The following is a 24,989-nucleotide window of genomic DNA, read 5'->3' on the forward strand; positions in this document are numbered from 1 at the left end:
TATAAATGGACAATTTCTCTGAAAAATAACTTGGTTGTCGTTGTTGCATCTGTTGTCTTCTTGTATAGAAGGAAATGAGCCATCTTTGAGAACCAGTCAACCACTACGAAGATGGAGTCCATATTTCTAGGAGTTTTGGGCAAACATAACACGAAATCCATGGACAAGTCTTCCCAAATCGTAGTAGGAACAGGTAAAGGCATGTAGAGGCCAATATTCTGGGTCTGTCCCTTGGCTGTCTGACAGATATAGCATCTATTCACAATAGTAGTCACATCCCTCCTTAATTTTAGCCAATAGTAACGCCCCTTGACTGCTTCATTTGTTTTGTCTCTTCTAAGGTGGCCTACCAATCCTCCCCCATGCAGATCTCTAATGAATTTTTCACAGAGGGAGGTACAAGGAGTGCACAGTTGTTCCCCTTTCATAAGAAACCCATCATGAAGGTAAAAATCTCCTGCTGGTTGTCAATTTATACATTTTTCACACACCTATTGGAAGTCCTCATCTTGGGCGTATAGGTCTTTCAAGCACTTAAAGCCCACAATTTTAACATTGAGAGTCTTGATGAGGGTGACACATCTACGGAGATACTTATAATGTCACTGTATTCTGCTACCCTGCCTTATACATAATTTTGTATGGGACTTTATCAAGGAAGGCAGACCATCTAGCATGTAGATCTCTCCTCAACTATTTCTGCTTACTGAGATACTTAAGAGCTTGGTGGTCGGTGTAAAGAACAAATTCTTTTGCAATTAAATAATGTTCCCATGTTTTCAAGGCTTTAACCACAACATAGAATTCCTTGTCATAGGTGGACCACTTCTTCCTGGCTTCACATAAATATTCACTAAAGAAGGCAATGGGTCTCTTCTCTTGTGACAATACAGCCCCTATGCCAACTCCACTGGCATCACATTCTACTTCAAATAGTTTATCAAAACTTGGCAAGGCAAGGACAGGAAGAGTACACAATTTTTCTTTTATGAGGGCAAAACTCTACTCTTATTCTTCTCTCCACTGAAACTTCCCCTTTTTCAAACACTCAGTGATGGGAGCTACAATACTACCAAAGTGTTTGCTAATCGCCTGTAGAAAGTTGCTAACCCATGGAAACATCTTGCATCCGTGACGTTTGATGGAGTCGGCCACTCCCTAATGGCTTTCACCTTTTCTTTTATCCACCTTAATTCCATCCTTGCTTATAATGAATCCCAGGAACAACAAATTATCACTCATGAAAGTGAACTTCTTTAAATTAGCATATAATTTGTTTTCTCTTAGTGCTTTTAATACCTCCTTGATATGCCACATGTGTTCAGTGATAGATTTGCTGTAAATCAAAATGTCATCAAAATATACCACAACAAATTTCCTAGTAAAAGGATACCTGATTCATTAGCCTCATGAAGGTGCTGGGGGCATTGGTTAGTCCAAAGGGCAAGACTAACCATTTGAATAGTCCATCTCTAGTTTTGAAGGTTGTCTTCCATTCGTCTCTGGGACGGATCCTAATCTGATGGAACCCACTCCTGAGATCAATTTTTGAAAATACTACAGCTCCATCAAGTTGATCTAGCATGTCATCTAGCCTGGGAATGGGGAATTTGTAGCCAATAGTGATTTCATTAATAGCCCTGCTGTCAACACACATCCCCCAACTTCCATCCTTTTTTGGTGTTAACAATGCTGGTACTATGTAAGGACTCATGCTGATTTGAATATGCCCCTTTTTCAATAATTCTTCTACCTTTCCCCGTAAGATTTCATTTTCTTTATGACTCATCCTGTAATGTGGTAGATTAGGTAGGCTAGCACTAGGAACAAAATCAATATAATGTTGTATATCGCCCATGGGTGGGAGTCCTTTAGGTAACTCCTCTGGAACTACATCATGGAACTCATCAAGTAGTCCCTACACTTCCACTGGAATTTTATTTCCTTCCAGTGTCTCATTCTCACTTTCTCCCTTCACTACCAACAAGTGGACCACATGGGTATCCTTACATTCTTTTATAAATTCAGCATGATGATGTGTAATAGTAAGAAAATTTTTCTCATCTATTTTTGGGGCCTTTGGGTATTCCTTTCTGCCATAGGTAATAAGGTGTAACTTACACCCTCTTTCTCGAGTTGGTAGGTATTCTTCCTACCCAGGTGTTTTGCATCTGTATTAAATTGCCAAGGTCTCCCTAACAAAATATGGCAAGCATCCATATCTACAATATCACAATATACCTCATCAGAGTACTTACCAATGGAGAATGGGACCTTGTAGTGTTCCTCCACTCGTACGCCGCCGACTTCCTTGATCCACCCAACTGTGTATGGGTTTGGATGCTTTTCAGGAAGTAGTTGCATTTTTTGTATGATATCCCTACAAATAATATATTCCTGACTGTCACTGTCAATAATTAAATCAAATAATTTACCCTGTACAGTACATCTAGTGAAACAGTCGGTGTCGTTGAGTGGTATCACTACTTTTTTGGGACAACATTAATTTCCTCACAACACATGTGTATTCTTCATGCTCATAGGGACCTTCTTCGTCTTCTCCATCAGGTCCATAATATACTTCCTCTTCAACATCTTCTTCCTCCTCTCTTTCTACCATATTAACTACCTTCTGTCTGGGATAGTCACTGGACCTATGCCCAACTTCATTGCACTTAAAGCATTTAAAAGGAGTAGGTTTTGCATAGGGATTGCTGGGTTTAGGAGGGTTAGAAGGGTTACCTCAAGTATTTCCCCTCGTGATGGCCTTATTGGCGTTAGTTGTACTCACCTGGTGAGAAGGCTGTACTCTTGGGACTGATTTGTTCCTGTTGACTGTTGTCGGTCTGTTGTTGCTCCCACTGTACCGGTGGTAATTCTCACCTCGGGTCTTCTCTTGGAACATTAATTCAGCCTTCAAGGTTAGGTTCCTTTCTTCCTGTACACTAAGAACCATCTAGACACCAATTTTGTCTCTGATGGCCGGTCTCAAACCGCTTAGATAACGAGCTGCCTGCTAGTTATCACTTTCAGATAGCTGATTTTGTTAAGCCAATCTTAGAAATTCAGATGTATATTCATTGACACTTTTGGAACCCTATGCACATCGTTGATATAATTCAAACATATATTGCTCATAATCTGAGAGTAAAAATCTACCCCTTATTAGTTGTTTCATGCGCCTCCAGGTTCCAACAGGACCTCTTCCTTCTCTGATTTGGGTCTCTCTCATCCGTTCCCACCAGACAGATGCACCCCCCTTCAGGCGAAAGGCTACCAATTTCACTCTTCATTCTTCCGGGATCTCCATGTATTCAAAGAAATGGTCAACCTCTGTGATCCAATCTAGAAGGCCCTCTATATCCAAATCTCCACTAAAAGTAGGAATATCTACCTTGAGTTTAAATTTATCATTATTCTGATGGAGGTTGAAATTACCTGGGTTGCGCCAATTTCTACATTCTTGCCGTCGCCGGGATTGACTGGAGTAACACTGAGTTCTAGCTCATCGTCACTATCATCGTCAAGAATAGGATGTCGGGGTGCAGGATTGACGAGGGGTCTACCATGGTTGTCTTCTTCGATTGGATATGGATTCTACCAGTTCCGTGGAACATCCTCCCGTAACAAGGTCCACAGTTGTCCAACGATCTCTGCCAACTGCTGCTCGATGTTACATGTGGTTGTGCGCTGCTCTTCGATTGCTCTCCAAACAGCTTGTAACCACTGATCTCCATCACGGGGTGGGTTGCGACTGCTACCGTCTTGGTTGGCCATCTAACTGGGTGAACTCCCTGCTTTGATACTACCTGACGTAGCATAGAAGCAATAAACTGGGCTGGCTATGCAAGCACTGGGTGAACGCAAGGCTTCGTAGTGAAGCCGAAGAGAACTATACGCGAATCTCTAGAGGAGAGAGAAAAGTTGGGGAGAAAAACTTGAATATCTATTAGCTTGGAAATAATTGTATTTATAATACATCTGGAAAGTTGTAGAAAAACTAGGATCGAAGTTTTCTAGGAGGTTGCCTCGGTCTCCACCGTCCGATCTCCCTGGATCTATCCATGCATGGGTTATCCTATCTTCTTGGAATTATCTTGAATTATCTTGAATTATCTTGAATTTTGGATCTTGGATCTTGGAAGTTATCCTTATCCTGCATGTGACTCATATCCCATTAGTTGCCGCCTAGATGATGAGATGGGCCTTGAGATGGGCCTCTATCAAAAAGCAAAAGTGAACCTACTTTGAGAAAGAATCAAGGTATGGATAATATTCTCATAATTGCTCTTTATATTGATGACTTGATTTTTACTATAAATACTATAAAAATGATTGAAGATTTTAAAAATGAAATGGTGAGAACATACAAAATGAGTGATATGGGATTGTTGCATCACTTTCTTGGTATTGAAATTTATCAAGGTGTTGATGGTATAATTATTTGTTAAAGTAAGTATGCTGAAAAAGTTCTCAAAAAATTTAAAATGTTTGGATTTAAACCTATAGTTACTCCACTAGTTGTCAATGAAAAATTAATGAAGATGGTGGTAAGAAAGTGGACGAAACTTTGTATTGAAGCTAGGTTGGAAACATGTTCTATCTCATTGCTATAATGCCAGAAATTATGTTTATTGTAAGTTTACTATCAAAATTTATGAACAACCCAGTCACATTCGTTTTGGATCTATAAAAGTAGTGCTAAGATATGTACAAGGAACAATGGGTCATCGAATTAAATATGATTGAGGAAGTGAAGTGAGATTAGGTTTTTTTTGTGATAGTGATTGGGGAGGATGTGCTGATAACATGAAGAGCACCTTTGGTTATTATTTTTCCCTTGGTGTTGGTGTATTTTCTTGATGCTTAAAGCAAAAATCATTAGCTCAATCTTTAGTAGAAGTATAGTATGTTTTAACCTCAATGACAATATCTTAAACAATTTGGCTTAGAAGAATTATTGAAGAAATCAATGATAATCAAGAGGATGCTATAATGATCCACTATGAAAACAAATCTGCCATTGCAATGTCAAAAATATTATATTTTCACAGTAGAACAAAGCACATTGCTCTCAAACATCACTTCATCCAAGATGTCCTTCAAGACTAAGAAGTGGAATTAATGTATTGTAAAACCCAAGAGAAATTAGCTGATATTTCCACCAAACCATTACAAGAGAAAAGTTTGAAGAATTAAGAGAAGCATTAAGAGTACAACAACACATTAAGGGGGAGAATGTTATGGTTAATGTGCTAGAAAGTTAAACGATTTTATGTTTATTTTGTCTTCGTCTATAACATGCAAAAAAAGTATTTTAGTTGGGTCTTTTTCACTTTTTGTTAACTTGAGTTAGTTGTAAGAAGAGTGTAGAAAAAGATTCTATTTGGCTTCCTCAAGAAGTCATCTTGCTCTATAATACGTAAGAAGTCATCTTACTTCAATCTATTTCATGTAAATCCTATCTGTAGAATATTTTCCCACTTTGGATGCACCCATATTTATTTGAAACTACAATAAACACTTAAGAGCTATGTACACAATATCATCCATCAATGAAGGTAGCTATGAATAGAGAGAATAACTTCCTCCAACTATTTTATAGATTTTAGAAAGAAAAGGAGGTTTAAGAGAGTTGTTTCAAAGTCTATGAAATTTGATAGGTTAATTCATGGGGTTTCCAAACTCATATTCTGATGAAACTTGGAGGGCTTATAGACATTCCCATTCTGCATCCGTGTATAAAAATTTCATGTTCAAATATTTCCTAGATGTGGATATTTTGATCTGGTTCAATGATTATCTTACTTTTTTAACCACAAAATTTACTCCCAATGGAGGGGTGGCCACTGCAAATTTATTAATATTCAAGAAAAAACCTCAGGGTGGGGGGGGGATGTAAGGCCTTACCCCTCAAAATCTATACAAAAGAAACCTAGCTCATATAAACATCAAGTGTTCGGGAAACCTAATATCAACGAATTTTTAGAAAAGGAAGTCCAAGACCATCTGTAGTAACCAAATTCTGGACATGGGAAGGAAGATTTTCTATGCAATCATAAACAATTTTCTATGGAGCTAAACAACCAGGCTTTGCAAGAGCATCTGCTGGTTGATTAGCCTCTCTATAGATATGTACACAAAAGAATTCCAAACTACTCCTAAGCTCCTATACTTGTAAAAACCAAAACCAAAGCTTCCAGGGTGTTGTACAACCTCCATGGAGAATATCAATCAGAATTTTGGAGTCCGATTCAACCATAATTCTATTTACTCCTGAGACAACTACAAAGTGCAGTCCATCTAGTAGAGTCAGAGCTTCTGCAACAAAATTAGTTTCAATGCCATAGGTGTTAGAGAAAGCACAAACAAATCCATTCCTTCCATTTCTAATAATTCCACCACCTCCACAAGGGCCGGGATTAGCTCTGGAAGCTCCATCGACATTAAGTTTCATAAAGCACTCCAGTGCAGCCATTAAATGAACAACTTAGACATGCCTTTCTCTGATAGGTTGGATCCGTAACCCTAGTCCTTGCAAGGAGATCTACTAATTGTAGTTCACCTTATGGGTCAAATTCAGTGAGGAAGACACCTTGTGTAACCATCTCATTACCACCCAAATCACCATTTCTTAGCATTTGAATTTATTTACATGTTGCACCTATTTCTCTCCTTCCAAATCTCCCAAACAGAAAAGCATGCTATCCACCCCACCACACCCCATTGGTTCCTAGTTGATGCTGCTAAAAACCAGCAAAAAGAAGTTCCTTAATACCCTCATTCCCCCCTAAAAGGCAACCCTAAAACTCTACTGAAGAAGATCCACATTTTCCGAGCTAAACAGCCATGCGCCAACACATGATTGATGTCCTCTTCTGAAGGATGACAACAACACACACATCTGGAAGCCAAAGGAATTTCCAGCTCTTTGATATTAACCTCCACACCCACCTTTCCAACCATAATTTTCCAGACAAAGAAACTTATCTTGGTTGGCATAAGAGCATTCCACACCACCTTGGACCAGCTCACTGAAATATGAGCAGTCCTGTAAAAGGACCAAGCCGAATGTAAAGAAAATTCCCCCTTCACCTCAGCTAGCCAAACAATTTTGTCTTGGTAGTTGGAGAGCCTCACACTAGACCCCTGAATACTATTTCGAACATCATCCTCTAGAAAGCCACAAACCTGATCCAGCTGCCAAACCCCTTCTTCATCTAGGACATCACAAACCCACAACTGCGAATTCATCCCTTCCTGCTAGATAACTTTATCAATCAAAGGGCCATCCATAGTCCACTTGCCTAAATAAAACTTGATTGTCCCTCTACCCACCATCCACCTCGAAAGTTGAACCAAATCACCACTTAGTTCCATATTTACCTTCCAAGTCCAGGAATGACTATCTCACTTTAGCAATTTTGTTTAAACGCTTTGAATTTTATGATATTTGTTGTTCATTGGGTTTTCATAACGCCATGTAACTATCATTCTTTTGCATGTATATTATATGTTTGACTTTGTATTATTATCTTTTATGTTATAACTGTAAGGTTTTACTCCATAAAAAGTCACATTTTGTAATTAACAATGATGGATGGTCGGTTGGTCCAATGGAAGGATGCTACTTTGAATTATTGGAGTGGGACAAAAGGACTAATTAAGAGATTTTTGTTGGAAAGTCCTTAACCCAACAATGATGGACAACCTAGATAGTAAGACCACTTAGTTAGTCCAAACCACAGATATCATTTGTAAATTGTTGTTTGGAAGATAGAAGGACAATGTGTTATATCGATCTTAGGTCAATACCAAATAAAGAATATTTTATATAATGATCTTGATGAGATCTAATTCTTTGTTACCCTAGTTTAATTAAGAATATTGATGTGTGTGTATGCTTAATATGTGGTATGACATATACGGTAATTTCATTGTTTATGTACTTGTTATAAAATTGCACTTGTCAATTTTGCTTTGACTGTTGATTATTTGCCAGGTATTGATATGCTAATTGTGAAATGTTTTAAATGGAAGGACTAGATTATGGTTATTATTGGGTGTATGGATGTGGATTGTACAATTAGGATTGAGAGGTCCATTGAGCCCACTAATAATAGTAGTTGTGAACAAAAGGAATAAGGCTTGTATGAAATGTGGGAGCACTGAAATGACATGAGTATAATTATCATAAAGATCACCTCTTTACTAAAATCCATTGAGTGACTATTAAAATGGAAAATTAAAATATCCAAAAGTTTCCACAAACTCTTCGTTGCACAATTTGTTTCATTTATGGTCTACTATAATAAGTAGAGACAAGTGAAAGATGAGTGAGCGAATTTTCATGTGTGTTCAATTAAACAAAATTTCTCACATTTCCACTAGACCACGTTAGAAATACTTTGTAAAGAAAAGTTTAAGAGTGGGCAAGGAAAAGGTAGTAGTTATAGATGGTGGGGAACTCGTTTGCTTATTCTATAATAAGAAGGAACATGTGAAGGAGTGCTCCAAACATGCAATGTGTCTCAACAAGAATGGTAATGACTTTTCCTTTCTGATTTCTAACTCCAATCTAGTTGGTGCACCAATTGAATATATTTTGGTGGATACAGCTTGTACAACACATATCGTAGTTTCTATCAAGTTCGGTTGGTGCATAAGGGAGAACACAACATAAAAATTGGTAACAAAATAGAAATGAATTTTGAAGTTGTAGAGACTTATCATCCCATTTTAGATTTTTGTGCTTATTGAGTTCTAGTAGATAGTACTTATTTATCTACAAAGTTTGATTTCAGTTTTGAAATTTGATTTCTTTGATTTTGAATTTGAGTTTAAGAACAAAGGTTTTACTCTATTCCATAATTCCATTATATTTGGATGTGGTGTTAGGCAGTAATCATTATAAGATTAAATTGCATTCTGATTTAGCTTGTAACCTATAGAGTATGCATGAAAAAAATATGGTTGGGAATAAAAGGAGCTAAGTGAATAAGAACTTGTCCATTTTGTAGTATAAAAGATTAGGTCACATTTCTAGAGATAAAATGGAACATTTCACTAGAGAGGGAGTTATTGGTTTATTTTATTATTTTGACTACAGTAGGACACAAATACTAAAAAATGATTTCTCTAGATAGAATAATGTATATTTATCTCATGAGAAAACAATGGCATTGATGGGATGTAGAGATTAGAATGGAGCTTGGTTTTTTAGAGGAGGGAGATGCAAAAGTTAGAATGTTGAAGGCAGGCATAAGGGAGTTCATGAAAGATAGGTAGAATTGTGTTGCTACTTGATTGGTGAGGTAGAAGGAGATGTTTTGAGTAGTTTGGGTCTCCAAAAGTGCTTGGAGTTCTCATGTAGTGGGTAGGGGAGAAGGGAATTTAGAACCCCATTTGGGGGTAGGTTCTTGTTCATGTTGGAATCAGAGGAAGAGGCTTTAAGATTGTTAGATTCGAGACTATTTTGGTGCAATGGGCACAAAGTTGTTTTCAAGTATTGGAACCCTAACCTGAAAGGAGTGGGGTCTTTAACGGCTACTAGAGATGAAGGGTGTGATGCTTTGGTGTGCTCCTTTGTGCCTAGAGTTGGAAAACGATTAAGAAAATAGTCAATGCATTGGGATTTTGTAGATGTAGCTTTGGATAACCTCAAATGGAGAGCCTTAGATGTGGCGCTTTTGTAGTGGTTTAGGCCCTGGCTTAGGCTGATCTACCTAACATGGTGAAGATGGAGGTAGAGGTTCTAGGGATGGTGTTTTATAGTGAGAGTTGTGGTGGAAGGGCTAGAGTCTTTGGGGTACCCAATGTTCGATCTATCAAGATGGTGGTTGTTGATTCCATGGTGGTATTAGCAAGAGCCAATTCAAGGCCAGCTCAATATTGCTTCACAAAGCATAAGATCAAGGTGAGTGTTTGGTTGCTAAGGTCTAGGCGAAGACGTTGAGGATAGCAGGGCCATGGGTCCCATAGAAGCACAAATCATTTGCTACCAGTCAATGGTGTTTCAAGAGGTGGAGGCAATCCTACTTTTTCTTAGGTAAGGATAAATTCAAAGTGTAGGTGTGTACAACTCACTCAGACCCTCAAAGAGCACTCAAACACCAAGAATAACACCACAGAAACACTTACAAGCAGCCTACAGTGAAGCTCCACGCTGTGATGAACTTATGGTCTATCATCACTGTCACGATAAACCCATAACATGTTAAGCAGAACTGCGTTAAACCTGCGGCCCACCAAGTCCAGTCAATGCCCAAACCTAAACAAGTCTCAGAAAGACTCGCCTAAAAGACCCAAGTACATTTGAGTGTGCGATGAAGTAACACTCGTGGTGATTTGCGGGAAACTCACCACCTACGAACCCGTTCCTAGTAGCAGGTCGGGGAGGACAATGGGCCAAGACCATGGTAAGGACCGGGCATGCCCAAACACATGCAAACCCATTACAACAAAGCACTTTGTGAACCACCATGAGGCATTTACAAAATACCAACCTTCAGATAGTGACATCATCGTCACCACGTAGGATTAGTCATGGAGTGCAAATGGGTAGTAGCACATGTGAGTACTGAGGGATCTCAAGGATAAGGAAAGCTAATCCTTGAGAATATCTTCATGAGACATGTGGTGATATCCCAATAGCATACCTAATAATTGCCAGCGAACAACATATTCCTTTCCTGATATGGGGTGAAGATCCTCATCTCCTACATTTTAGGATCACAGGATCTTCTTCATAAATAGAGGGTCCTCCTCACGTTAGTCATCATTGAATCTTGAGCATTTTGCCACCGATACTCCTAAGTTTCCACAATCCTCAACATAGCCTTACACCTTAGTCCTACAGTGAAATCTCTGCTTCCGTCTTTGATCACGAAGGATGGCCTCAAGAAGGATCAACCTCACTACCATCCTCGAGGAATGGAGCAATGTTCAAGAAAGCACCAACCCAGGAGTCGAAAATCAGCTTGAGATAGAAACACCCATCCATGTTAATATTGAAATCTTGTCAAACAAGGTCTACAGGTTTGAGGCTTCCCTTCCGCTTTTTGAAGAGCATTTCAAGAAAATCGAATAGGGCATGGAGGAAATAAGGATCATCCTCCAGATCTTGCTTAATCGTTCAGCCCAATCTAAACAAACACCTATTGCCACCATCCTTGGTGTCTCGAATTCCAATCCCAACCGCCATACTTCTGGTACCATACCCACCTTCCTTGGTGTCCCAGAGCAACATCATAGGACCAACCCGGCCCCATCTTAGGTGGGCTCTGTACCCGCCCACCAGTTTTGTGCTTTCCCCAGTGTTGACCCCATATCAAAAGTTACCTTCAGTAAAGATGAATTGAAGGAGTATGTCCACCGGATGGTGGTTGAAAGCCATAGTCGGGCCTAGGACACGACAATCTTGTAGAAGCCCTATTTTGACTGTATCTTGTACAAACCTTACCCTACCAAGTATACTTCTCCCCAACAATGGCCGTAATATGATGGGTAGAGGGGTAGCCCACAGGAACATATCAACAAATTTGAAGATTTCCTCAGTCCTTTCACTCTCAAGGGGGACCTTAAAGTATGAGAGTTCTCGAAATCGTTGACCAGCCCAGCATACACATGGTTTGTGAGTCTCACCCTCGGGAGTATCGACTCATGGGGTGAGTTGGCCAAGAGGTTCCTATCGAAGTGGTTCACTCTAGAAAGGAAGTTGATGATGGCCAACTTGCAGAATGTAGAACAGGGGCTAGGGGAAGACCTTCTTGCTTATGTCATGAGATTCTAGAAGCTTACTCATTCCTTCTTCGATGAGCATGCTACTGAAAAGAGTTTTGTTGAATAGTGCGATCAGGGTATGCACCCTACGTACCAGATCGGCATAAAAAATGTCAAAGTAGAAACCTTTAGCCAGCTCTGGAAATGTGCAGAGGACAATGTGAACTGTTAAGAGCACACCCCCGTACAACAAGGAAGAGGCGTATGCGATCGACAAGAGGCCGAGAAATAATGGGGGAACAAGACAATGGCCATACCAGAGTGGCAACACCCAAGGAAGAAGAGATGCACCAATAGACCCAGAGATTATGATCAAGTTGGTTGAATTCAAAGTTATTAATTTGCCGCTGCCACCTTCGGAAGTAGACCCAGAGAAGGACAAGAGTGGCGGTAGGTGGTGTAACTATCACCAGACACCACATCATGAGTTGATGGATTGCTTCACCCTCAGAAGAATATTTGTATAGAAAGTGAAGCTAGATCAGTTCGTGATAAAGGGACCAACTTGTGTAGAAACTGATACCCTGCCAGTACACACTCGGAGAGGTAGTGTCAACATAGGCAGGGAAACTAGACAATACCAAGCCAACACCTTGATAGAAAGGCTAGAGCAGAGCAAAGAATTGCACCAATTTTTCACTAAATAGGGAGCCAACACAACAACACAAAAATTGGGCTATCAGGAAGTTGGCAAAAGTGTTTTGATACCCCCTACAGCTGTATAGCTGCGACTGTAGCAACGTGGAGTTCACAGCAGGCGATATGCTAGCCGCCGATCCCCTTCACAATAGCCCTTGAACATCATGGCAAAGATAGGAGGGTATGACCTGCGTAGATAAATGGTTGACCCCAAAAGTTCTACAAACCTCATCCCGATCCACACACTAGAGCTGATGGGTATCCGAAAAGAGGACATCAAAGGACTGCTGTTGGAAATAACGGTATTCAATGGTAGTCCATCAACCCCCAAAGGGTCTATAGAGCTACAGGTCATGATCAGGCCATTCAGTACAATGCAAGAGTTTCAGGTAGTTCGAGGGAAGACTTCCTACCACGTGCTTCTGGGTGGCTACTGATAAATGATCTAGCCCTTGTCCCTTCAACATATCACCAATGCATCAAGGTCAGATACCGAGGGAGGTCAATAAGGACCCTGGCCACTTGGACCCCGTTTAACAAATCCGAGACACTTCCAAGATGTCGTCTATTTTGGCAGAGGATGGTGAGATGAAGATAACTAAAGTAGAGGGGACAAAGTTTTCACATCCACCCAAAAACAAGCTCGCAAGAACGTCAGAATGACGGAAGACGAGCAAATGTGTATGGGTGATAGGGGACGATGGGAAAGAGTATTACACCATCATTGAGGTCCACGAGAGTGACGGACCTCCTGCAACCAAAAAGGCCATCCCCGATGTATGATCTTTATAAATTGCTTAACGTAACTTGATTGCAGCATGTACCTAGAGTGAAATCTATTTCTCAAAAAGTTTTTTTTTCGATTTCTATTACTTCCAAAAAAGGCATACATATTTGTTAGAGAAATCATTACATTTTCTATCCAAAGACTCTAAGTAATGTTTCAACCAGCATTATTTCACCACATCACAAATCGATATTGCTACGATCATGCCATTAAACGACGGCTCAACCATTGAATAGAGCATAGAGGTACAACATTCAAACCATATACCTACGAAAGCATAAAATATCTAAAATTCGAGACAAATGACAATTGAACAACATCAGAAATCGAAAGAAGGTGTACAAAAATACTATGGTGAAGTTAGGACACCCCCAAAATGCATGATGGACACCATCGACACTGTTGAAGAACCAATGGAAGAAATCAACATAGCAGTTGACGGATCTGACAAAAGACCCTTGTATATATCTGCCAAGTTAGCAACCAAGAATAAGGAAAAGTTCATCGTACTTCTAAAAGGTAAAGGCACACCTTATCGCAAAAATCTTAGAGCCTAGAGCCAGCCTAACTCGTGCTCTCCCCACAAAATTTTAGGATGTATTCACCTGGCCATACGACCAGATGCCAGGACTCGATCTAGAACTTGTCTGCCATTCTCTCTGTATAGATCCAAAATTTCAGCTAGTAAAGTAGCCGCAGAGGATCTTCAAGCCAGAGATAATGCTAAAGATTAAGGAGGAAGTAGAGCAGATCCATAGCACACCCCCTTGGTTAGCCAATGTTGTTCTAGTGAAGAAGAAGAATGGACAGCTAAGGTTAGTGTTTCCCACCCAAGTCTATAGCAATAACACAACACCTAGGTACTAACCTCACCTTATCGCAGATGTTGCATTAACTTTAGGGACCTGAATAAGGCTTGTCCAAAGGATGAACTTCCCCTTCCTAATATGGAGGTGTTGATAGATTTGACGGTGGGACATGAACTTTTCTCTTTCCTGTATGCGTTTAGTGGATACAACCAAATCTTCATGGACCCCACAGATGCACCCCATACGGCCTTCAGAATGCCCATAAGAAACTTCTATTATAAAGTGATGCCCTTTGGATTGAAGAATGCTGGAGCCACATATCAAAGAGGCATGACTAGTTTTTTCATGACATGATCCACAAAGAAATGGAGTGCTATGTAGATGACATAGTCATCAAAGCCAAGAAGAAAGAGGAGCACCCCGAAGTCTAAAGGAAGATTTTACCCGATGTAGAGAATTCAAATTGAGGCTGAATCCACTAAAATGTGCATTTGGAGTACAATCAGGCAAATTCTTAGGCTATAGAGTAGATCAGATTGGGATTCATCCAAATGAAAGCAAGGTCAAAGCCATCTTAGATCTGCCATCACCAGTAAACCAGTCCTAGTTAAATACATTACTCGGAAAAGTTTTTTATCTGAGAAGGTTTGTTCCCGGCCTCACATACACAGCCTTGCCATTGATGAAATTAGTCAAGAAAGCTATCGAGTTCAAATGGACCCAGGAGCATCAGGACACTTTCGAGCGGCTAAAGCAAGCATTGGCTAAGGCACTTGTGATGTCACCACCCAAAGATGGGCGAGAATTCTGGATGTACATCGCAACAGGGACGGAAGCCATAGGGTGCCTGATGGCGTAGGAAGATGAGAGTAAGATAGAAAGCCCCATTTACTATGCTAGTAGAACTCTCAAGGTGGTGGAAAAGAACTATTCTCACATGAAGCAACAATGTCTGGCCTTGGTCTTCTACACAGAAATTTAGACCCTATATCTTGTGGCAAAAGTTGCAGCTCATCGCACAAAGTGACTTGATGAAATTCTTCATGGACAGACCTCCTTCTTCCGGCAGACTCATAAAATGGATGATGCAGCTCAACAAATATGAGATAGAGAATACACAACCTAAAGCCATCAAGTGTCAATCAACTGCTAACCTACTAGCTACCTTTCCATCAACTTTTGACTTCCCTATATCAGAGGAAGTCCCTAGAGACATAGCCATGGTTGCCTTGGCAGAAAATAGAGAATAGATCTTAACCTTCGATGGAAGCACCTTGGCCAGCACTGGAGTTAACTTGACCTCCCAGATGAATAGACCGCTGCGTATTCATTTAAGCTCTAGTTCCCCTGTTCCCACAACATAGCCAAGGAGGGATAAGAGGAAGAGATTGACCTATACTATCCTAGACACTTTTTTACTTTTCTATTCTCTTTTGCTTCACATAAACCCTAGTTCAGACCAGCCAAGGAGGGAATTGTTTCTTCACTGCTTTCCACTATGCTTTTGAAAAAAAAGACATAAGAGATTAAGTGGTTCATATAGCTACATGAATTTCAATCTGCTGGAGATCAAAATCAACTAAAGTATTGTTGCAGGATTGGCCTCAAGTTCCAACTATGCCGTCTTCAGCTGGGAGGACGATCTAGGTTTGAATTTTGGCTATTAACTACCACTTTGAGAGCTTTAACTTGTGGACTCTATATCAGGTATTCTCTGTTTAATTTGTATTTCAAATCTGGTCCAATTTAATTCAAGTTCAATAACAAAAAAAATCAGATTTTTAAATACTAAGAAATCGGTTTCAGCTTATTCTGATTTCTTTTTTTGTAATTTGGCCATCAACCCTAACAAGTTCAGTCATGAAACTACTGAGTTTCAGACTTCCAGTAGTGGTATTGAAGCATTAGGTTCAGTATTTATACCAAGCTTGAGCAGATTTGAACTATGCATCTAATCCGCCATAACTAGTATAAGCCAATTTGACTTGGATATCATCTACATTGAGAATTCTGTTCTCAGACTGGGCCAATGATTTGAATATTTAATCTATTTTATTTTCTCACATTATTTAGAACAATTTTGTAGTAGAATCTTGAATTTTTGGGTTCGAGTGTGGTGGAGTTCAAAATCTTTATTATTTGCAAGAATTAATTACATCATGTGATTTCAACTTTTATATGCAATTTGTAATTAATTGTTTTCTTTATTCTTTGACAAATTGTCCTTGGATTTTTCTGATGTAAGAACTAGAAAATTAGGGTTTTTCGTATTTCTCAAAGGAGTACAAGTTGGGTGCACAGTGTAGTTTGATGGCAAGTTGCAGTTTTCCAAATTGGATTCAGATCACCAAACTCCCAGCCAATTTATTTTATTTGCATATGATTGTTTGCTCTATTTCTAGTGTTTTGATTATGATTCTATATTGTTAATCTCCATAACACAAACTTTGAAGTCAGTATATGTTTTGGAACACCAAACCCTAGGCTGAATTGACCAAGGTTTAGTCCAAAGTTATTAGGTCGAACCCATGGTTTTTTGGGGACTATTAACAGCCCCTAAAATCACATTAACGATCGAATTTAGACTTGGATCAAGGGTATAATAGGACAACACATGAACCACTTTGGCACATGCTTTCAAAACTCAAATTAAGTAACATTAAAGCAAGACATATCCATTTGGTTTAGACTAGTATATGATATGGGCTAGACTCTTTTTCTTTTTTCTTTTTTTTTTTCAGTTGGTCCCATATATCAAGTTAAATTTTACTTAACAAATGGATTCATTAATGGAATGATAGTGTGCTGATCTAAATGGTCTTAGTTTTTACAAGATTTAAATTAGATTTATTTTATTATATATGATCTTTTGTTCTATGTGAATGAGATTTACACATGGGCCCTAAGTGCTTGGCCTGTGTTGAGACTATGGTGGCTTTCTATGCCCATCATGGTTGAATGCATATCATTGCCATGATGTCTTATAGACCATTGAATGATCTCCTTACCTATTGGCCCTCTACTAGCTTTCTCTCCAAAAAGGGGAACCCTATGAAAACCCTAGCCCACGGCGGCCTATACAAATCTAACAGTTGAAAAATACACTTGCAGTAATTCAAAAAATATAGGAAGAAAAGAAAGGAAGGAAAAGAAAGGAGAAGAAAGAGATTTTAGCAGTAAGTTGTGGAAGAAGAAGAGAAAAGAAGAGTTTGAACCTCTCTCTCTCTAGCCCCCTTGATCTCTTTTATTAACTTAATTCTAAAATTAAGTACAATTACTTGGATGCCCTTAATGGGGTGGCCAACACTAAATAAATAATTAAAAGAAAAAAACAAAAAAGCTCATAACTAAAGCCCATTCTCACCACACTAACTGTATGAAAGTCGATGATATAAGGACTATTAATATGGTTCCCCCATGAAGAATATAATTTCTTATTGATAGAAATTAACATAATATGGCATCGATAAAGGCTTTCCATCATTGAACTAAAAACAAACTGAATCAGTGAATAGAGATGCACCATAAAATTGGGTTATCTGTTTCATTGTGATAGTTAATTAGATTGTTTAATACGATGATTAGGGCATCACAAACTAATGAGAAGGGCATTTCCTAAAATAGAAGACCTTCTAACAATACCTTAGGACTCCTAATATAGCGAGTCAAAACTTACTAAATAGAAAGATTTAACTAAAATGGCTATGAACCTTGAATGATGAAGGCCAAAAAGGGGAAGATCATGATACCTGAATGGATTAATAATCCTTTATAAAAAGTGATGGAGTTATGCAACTGAAACAGTTGGCTCCATGCACCTATGTAATTCCTTTCATTTCTAGAGATACGAACAATGCATCTATCCTTGAGATGGAGGGAAGTTTCACAAATGAATAGATGAAAATGGAATATAGATAAAATTGCATTCTCTAGTTAATAATATAAAACAAGGGACTCATTGGAAGAAAACGACAAAAAACAAAAGGAGTCCTCTCAAAGAGAGTCAATAGTTTTAAAAGAAATATATGTTGAAATAGCTTGAAAACTTAAGAAAAGCACAAAATTACTTTTGTAATATCAACATAATTTAAAATATTATACGTAAAAACATTTAAACTTAAACATTGTCGTCCTTTATGTTGTTCATCTTCAATTGAACTCCATAAAAAAATTGTAAAAGATGCTCTTAGCAAAACTAGCGGGGACAGACATTGTTCACAAACCTGCAACGTCATTCCATCTTCAGCAACCCACATATAATCCGGAATCCTGGCAAGATGATGTTTGTATGCAACCCCATTTGGATCTTCCACCCAACATGCAAGCATAAAAATTGACTGTGCCAAATTACACAATGTATCCATATAATGGGTAAGTAATTCCATATAAACGACGGAACAAAGTCAAGATATGTATAACATTGAGATTGCAACATTTTCTATTATTTGTTGTCTATATTACCTTCATTACACATGTACTGGTAATGTATCGACTGTTTTGGTCTTCATAGTGGATGTGCTTCATTGTTTGTTTTAGGGCCCTCTCCCTTAGTTTGTTGAAGGGCCAATGCATTAGAAGAGGCTCAGTAAGAATGTAGAGAGTATCCCACAGAAAATCTTGTATGAAGGGATGAGGATAGTGCAAATCTTCCTGTAATAACAATTTCTCACAATTGCTTAATTATGACGTGACTTTAATTAAGCATCAATTAATTAATAAGAGAAACAACATTGATTTAAACCTGAGCACAACAACCTTTGCACACATATGCCGTGTTTTACTCCATCTTATTTTATGGTAAGGTTCACTGTGAATCTCTTCCCTCAGTTGAAGAACGAGAGGTGTAATTGGGCCAACAAACCTCCTTGCATATAAATAGGACATGGGCAAGTACATCAGCCGAGCATAGCACCACAAGTTTTCTGTATTGTAAATAATACCAAAAGAAAGAAGATAAATATTGAGGTGAGAGCTAGATATTGAATGCTCAGGACTCCTCATTCATAAACAACAAACTAAATTAAGCTTCCGCAACTCATTAAGGATGTTTGGAACACAGGAGCAGTCATTCCTATACTTGATTAAAATTTTAGCAATAGATGGTAGGGGTGTACAATCGGTCGGTTCGTTTCAGTTAGGTTCAAATCGAGAACTTAACCGATTATTCGGTTTTATCATATCCTCTAACTGAACCGATCTTAACTGAATTCGGTTTGGTTTGGTTGGACCCTGGTTCTCCCGGGTGGGCTTGAACATGTTTATAGGCCCGCGGACTTAAACTCGGGCCAAAAAGCCCGGCCCACAATAAATTCGAGTCGGGCTCGGGTTTTATCAAAATAGCCTGGCCTGAACTTGGCCCGGCCCGACCTAAAAATAGACTTAAAATGGGTTATGTGATTATGTCCATTTGAATAAATTTTTTGATTTAAGAATGTAAAACTGTGTTTTAAAACGTAAAAAAAAAGGAAAAAAAAACCATCTTGTAGGCCTATTGTTCATTTAAATAAGAAAAAAAAAAACATCTGAATTTTTAATTCTAATTTGAATAGGGAAAATTGTAATTGTTTTTATTAGGTTGGGCTTTGGGCTTTTTATCAGGGCCGGGCTCAGGCCCAAGTTATAGGCCCGTTGGTCAGGTCGGGCTTGGGCCTAGCATATTTCCATTAATGATGAATAAAAGTCCGGCCCGAGCCCGGCCCGGCCTGGCCCATGAACAGGTCTAGTTCCACATAAATGACAAGCATTTAATAAGTGTTATTAATGAAAAGTTAAAATGGCTCCGAAACCCAATGGTTTTAATTAATTAATTAATTATTAACTATTATTAATTAAAAGTTAGAACGACCCCAAAGCCCAATGGTTTTAATTAATTAGCTATTATTAATTAAAAGAAAAAATATGCCCAAAGCCCTATGCCAATAAGGAATTGACGAATTGGCCATTTTCAAAAGTAATTAATGATTAATGATCAATTAATGACTAATAAGCATTAAATAATGAGTCTAGGTTTTAATAAACTATTATGAATTGTTCATTGGAAAATATAATAACTAATTAGCATGAAGTATTAAATAAAACATTAATGTTTAATATACTTAACTAAAACCGAACCGAACCGATAACCAAATTAAACGAACCGAATTAACTTATTCGAATTGGTCCAAATCAGTTTTCGGTTTATCAACCGAATTTGAACACCCCTAGCAAATAGAGACCTCTATACTCATGGTTATATATAAGATTATGAACTTAATTTATAATTTAGGCACTGAATGAGTGAGAAATTGATGCAAACCTGGGCTTAAAGGGAAAAATGATGGAAGAAGCCAAAACTCTGGAGCCATTGGGTTGTTGCCTTCCCATTCATATAATCCAATTACCTGCATCCAAGAAATTTTGGTTCGGTTTGGAAATAGTACAAATACAAATAGATATAAAATAAAACACAAAACAAGACTTTGTATTCTACATATTTGTATTTGTATTCCGTCTAAACAGAGCCTTTCACTAGTATGAACCTTAACCAACACTACCAACAAAATTTGGTTTGACTGAAATATATTTGAACCCAAATTAATGAACAATCACATTAATTATATAGGTGAATAGGCCAAGGTGCTTTCCTTTTTTGGTGAAGAATTTGGTAGGAGCCAAATCTATTATATATATATATATATATATATTATGTATATATTATGTATGTATGTATGTATGTATGTATGTATGTATATTAAAACAAAGTGGTTAAGAAATTTTCTCATTTTTTCTCATTTTTGTTTCTTATTCCATGTTATTTTTGAAATCACCAATGAAAATGCACTTTTCCAATAACCTAAACAATCTCTTCTCCTAAAATTTATCCAAAACTGACTCCCACACTTTTTACATAATTATCTCTAATTCCTATTTATCCTCTCCCCTACTTTTTATCTATATCTATCTAAAGAAAGTTTAGATTAAAAAAATTAAGAATTATTCAAATATTCTAACAAAATTATATAATAACTTTGAAATATTTATTAAAAACACAAAAAATAATTTTATATTTTAATAAAATATATCACAAAATTATGTACTAACATTTAAGACATGTTTTCCGGATTATCAAATTAAATGCTTTTAAAATATTTAATAATATGTAATAGCTTTAAATAAGAAAATTCAAATAACAAAAAATTTAAATATTTAATACATTATTAAAATATTTTAATAACTAAATATTTATCAAAACTATATTTTAAATAGTTAAAATAACGAAATTATCTAATAAGTAGTTTTATATTTTTACAAAATATATCACAAAATTATGAACTAACAATTTAAATTATGTTTTTTTGGATCATAAATTTAATTGTTTTTCAAATATTTAATAATATGTAAATATTAATAGATTTAAATAAATAAAATTCAAATAACAAAAAATCTTAAATATTTTATAAATTATTTAAATATTTAAATAACTAGATTTTAAATAGTTAAAATAACAAAATTATGTAATAAATTAAAAAAAATCTTTAAAGAAAAATAATAATTATAACATAATATTTAAATTAATAATAATTTAATTTATTACAAAATTAATACTGAAATTATGTAATAATAGTATAAATTATGATTATATGGATAGTTAAATTCCATAAATAACTAATATTATAAATTTAAATATTTTACATATTATTTTAAGTATTTAAAAAATTGGGCATTTTAAATAACAAAGTATTTAACATAACTAGATTTTAAGTATTTAAAATAAAGAAATTATGTAATAAATTTAAAAATATTCTAAATAGTAGAAAAATAATTAAAACATAATATTGAAATTAATAATAATTTAATATTTTGACATAATATTGTGAATAACTAATTTCACATATATCAATTAATAATTCAAGTAAATAAATTTCAAAAATTAATATTTATTAATAATAATTTGAAACTCTTAATCTATATTTATTATATATCTGTATTGTATTTCAGTAATTATTTATTGTTTTTGAGATAAATGTATTTTCAATGATTATGTATAAATTTATTTTGTTTTGTTATGTAATAGAAATTTATATAAATTTATTTTCAATGATTATTTATTAATATTTATTTTATTTTTGTTATAACTTATTGATTAGTATTTATTAGAGATTAAACTATTATTTGAGATTATACTATTTATTGACTAAGTCAATATATATTTTCGTACTTATTGTATTTTTATAATTATCAATATATTTTCAATAATTGTGTATTTTTGCTATAAATTTCAATAATTATTGAAGATTAAACTATTGTTATTTATCAGATATGGGACCATTATTTTAGCTGAAATTATGAGTATTCATGAGTTGGTTTGGTTCGATCGCAGGCTATTTTTCCAACCAAATTAACCTAGTTAGGTTGGGGAGTTGGTTAGCTCAAACCGACTTACCTTTTGTGAAAACCGACCCACTCAAGTTGTATCGATTTGGGTCAATTTTTTGGTTTAATCAGTCGGTTGAAAAGATTAAAACTTTAAAGATAATTTGAATTCCTATTTATCCTCTCCACCAGTCGGTTTGAATTAAAAAATTAGTTAGTTTAAAAGTTTATCTCTAATTCCTATTTATCCTCTCCACCACTTTTTATCTATATCTATCTAAAGATAGTTTGAATTAAAAAATTTAAGAATTATTTATATATCATAATAAAAATATATATTAACTTTAGAATAAATATTAAAAGCAAAAAAAATAATTACAATAGATTTAATATTATTCATATTATTAACAAATCTATACTTTTAGAAGGTTCATCCAAAAATTATGTACTAACAATATAAATTAGAATTTTATGGATTACTCAATTTAAATATTATTAAAATAATAAAATTTTAACATTAAAAAATATTATTTAAATATTTCAATAAAAAATATCTTAAATAAAAAACATTAAAAAAACTAAGTAATTATATAACAAAATATTTAATATTATCTATTAAATTAAAAATAAATATTTCAAATATTACTTAAATATTTAGACAACTAAGTATTTTAAATAACGAAATATTTAATGTAACTAAATTTTAAATAGTTAAAATAACGAAATTATTTAAGAAATTTATAAAAATATATTAAAAGTAGAACAATAATTATACTAGATTTCATAATATTCAAATAAATAATTATTCAATATTTTACAGAATTAATAACAAAATTATGTAATAATAGTCTCAATTATAATTAAACGATTATTAAGTTTAATAAATAATTAATATTTTAAAATTTTAAATAATGATAATATTTAAATAACTAAGTGATATTGTAAATAACATATTTCACTTATATCAATTAATAATTATAGAAAATAGCTCTCAAAAAATCAATATTTACTATTAATAACTTTACAATCATAATCTATATTTATTATATAATAAAATTATTATTAATTATATATTCAGTAACTATTTATTGCATTATTTAAATACATTTTCAATAATTACATATAAATATTTTTTTTTTGTTCTTTAATAGAAATATTTCAATAATTATTGGAGATTAAACTATTAATTATGTAACATTTTAAATTTAATTTATTTTACTTTTTGTATTATTTGTATTTTTGTTATAAATATATTTTTTGTAATTATGTATTTTTTATAATTTATTGATAAATATTTATTTGAGGTTATACTATTTATTTATTAATTTTATATATTTTTTAGTATTTATGGTATGTTTGTAATTGTTGTATTATTGTATTTTTATTACTTATTTATAGTATTTTAATTATAAATTTACTTTCAACAATTGTATATTGTTACTATAAATTTTCAATAATTATTGAAGATTAAATTATCATTATTTATTAGAGATTAGACTATTAATTTAGCTAAAATTAGGAGTGTTCATGGGTCGGGTCAATTTGGTTATAGGATGTTTCACCAACCAAATCGACCTGATTAGGTTAAAGAGTTAGTCGCCCAAAACCGGCTGACCATTATTGAAAACTGGACAACTCGGATTGTACAGGTTTGGGTCAATTTTCAATTTGGTGAGTTGGTTCAAAAGATTTAAACATAAAAAAAAATGAAATATAAATTTAAAAATTACATTTTATATTATTAAAAATTAAATTTATGAATATAAACTATTTTAGATTAAGAAATATAGGAATTTTTCCACTTTTTTTGTATTAAAAAAATTTAAAATACAATATATAATATATATGGTCGGGTCGGTTTGGTTTTGGTTGGTTTACAAATAGCCAAATCATAACGGACCCAACCAGGTTGGGTTGGGAAATTGTTGAATCAAAGCTATTGGAAATATTAGAAAAACCAACCAACTCGGGTTAAGTTGGATTGGATTTAATTTCATCGGTTTGATAAACAATCATAACTAAAATTAATTATTGTTATTTTTGTATTATAAAAAAATTATTAAAATCTGTATATAAAATATAAATAATTATTAATTATTTAAAAAATTAAAATAAAAAACAATTATTATAACGAGCATGGATGCTCGCTAGTATATTATATATAGAGATGGTATATATGGTCCAAGCTAGCTACCGAGAGCCAAGTTTTTCCCCAAGAGGGAATTGAAGTTGCACCACCATGGTCGTGAATCCATTTCCGTGCTCTGGGAACAGCCCCGCCTCGACCTCCTTCAGGCCCTTCTCCCAGAATCCTCATTGAAATGTAGTTCAAGACTGTAGAGAACATGATGCTCTGGCCCTCTATGTGTAGTCCCCATCCTCCATCTTCATTCTGCAATATTAGCAGGAGCCTTCAGTTATCAACTTTTATATATATATATATATATATATATATGAAAGTCATCAAGTATCATATATTCCAAGCTTCAATTCTGGTTTATATATACCTGATGATTGTATATATAACGAAGAATCTCTTTGCAGTGTTCCTCTGAGATGATTTTGTTAAGATCTCCGGTGATGTATAAACATATGATCTGCATACATATATTGATTATGTA

At 35.2% G+C, this 24,989-nt stretch overlaps 1 protein-coding gene across 8 annotated transcripts in view; it reads right to left on the bottom strand.

Moving 5' to 3' along the window:
• Positions 1 to 24,989, bottom strand: part of LOC148844339 (beta-amyrin synthase-like) — a 55,031-nt gene that overhangs the window by 28,287 nt on the left and 1,755 nt on the right. For all 8 annotated transcript variants that reach the window (XM_088959721.1, XM_088959720.1, XM_088959727.1 and 5 more), the window contains exons 4-9: positions 24,876 to 24,965; positions 24,563 to 24,760; positions 20,312 to 20,396; positions 18,772 to 18,938; positions 18,478 to 18,666; positions 18,240 to 18,353 (exon numbers count right to left, since the gene is read on the bottom strand). In XM_088959721.1, coding sequence (XP_088815847.1) covers positions 18,240 to 18,353; positions 18,478 to 18,666; positions 18,772 to 18,938; positions 20,312 to 20,396; positions 24,563 to 24,760; positions 24,876 to 24,965 — 843 coding nt within the window. The remainder of the gene's footprint in view (positions 1 to 18,239; positions 18,354 to 18,477; positions 18,667 to 18,771; positions 18,939 to 20,311; positions 20,397 to 24,562; positions 24,761 to 24,875; positions 24,966 to 24,989) is intronic.

This window comes from Nelumbo lutea, chromosome 8 (assembly GCF_056320005.1).
Source record: "Nelumbo lutea isolate HS-2025 chromosome 8, American lotus-T2T, whole genome shotgun sequence".
Classification (NCBI taxonomy): domain Eukaryota; kingdom Viridiplantae; phylum Streptophyta; class Magnoliopsida; order Proteales; family Nelumbonaceae; genus Nelumbo; species Nelumbo lutea.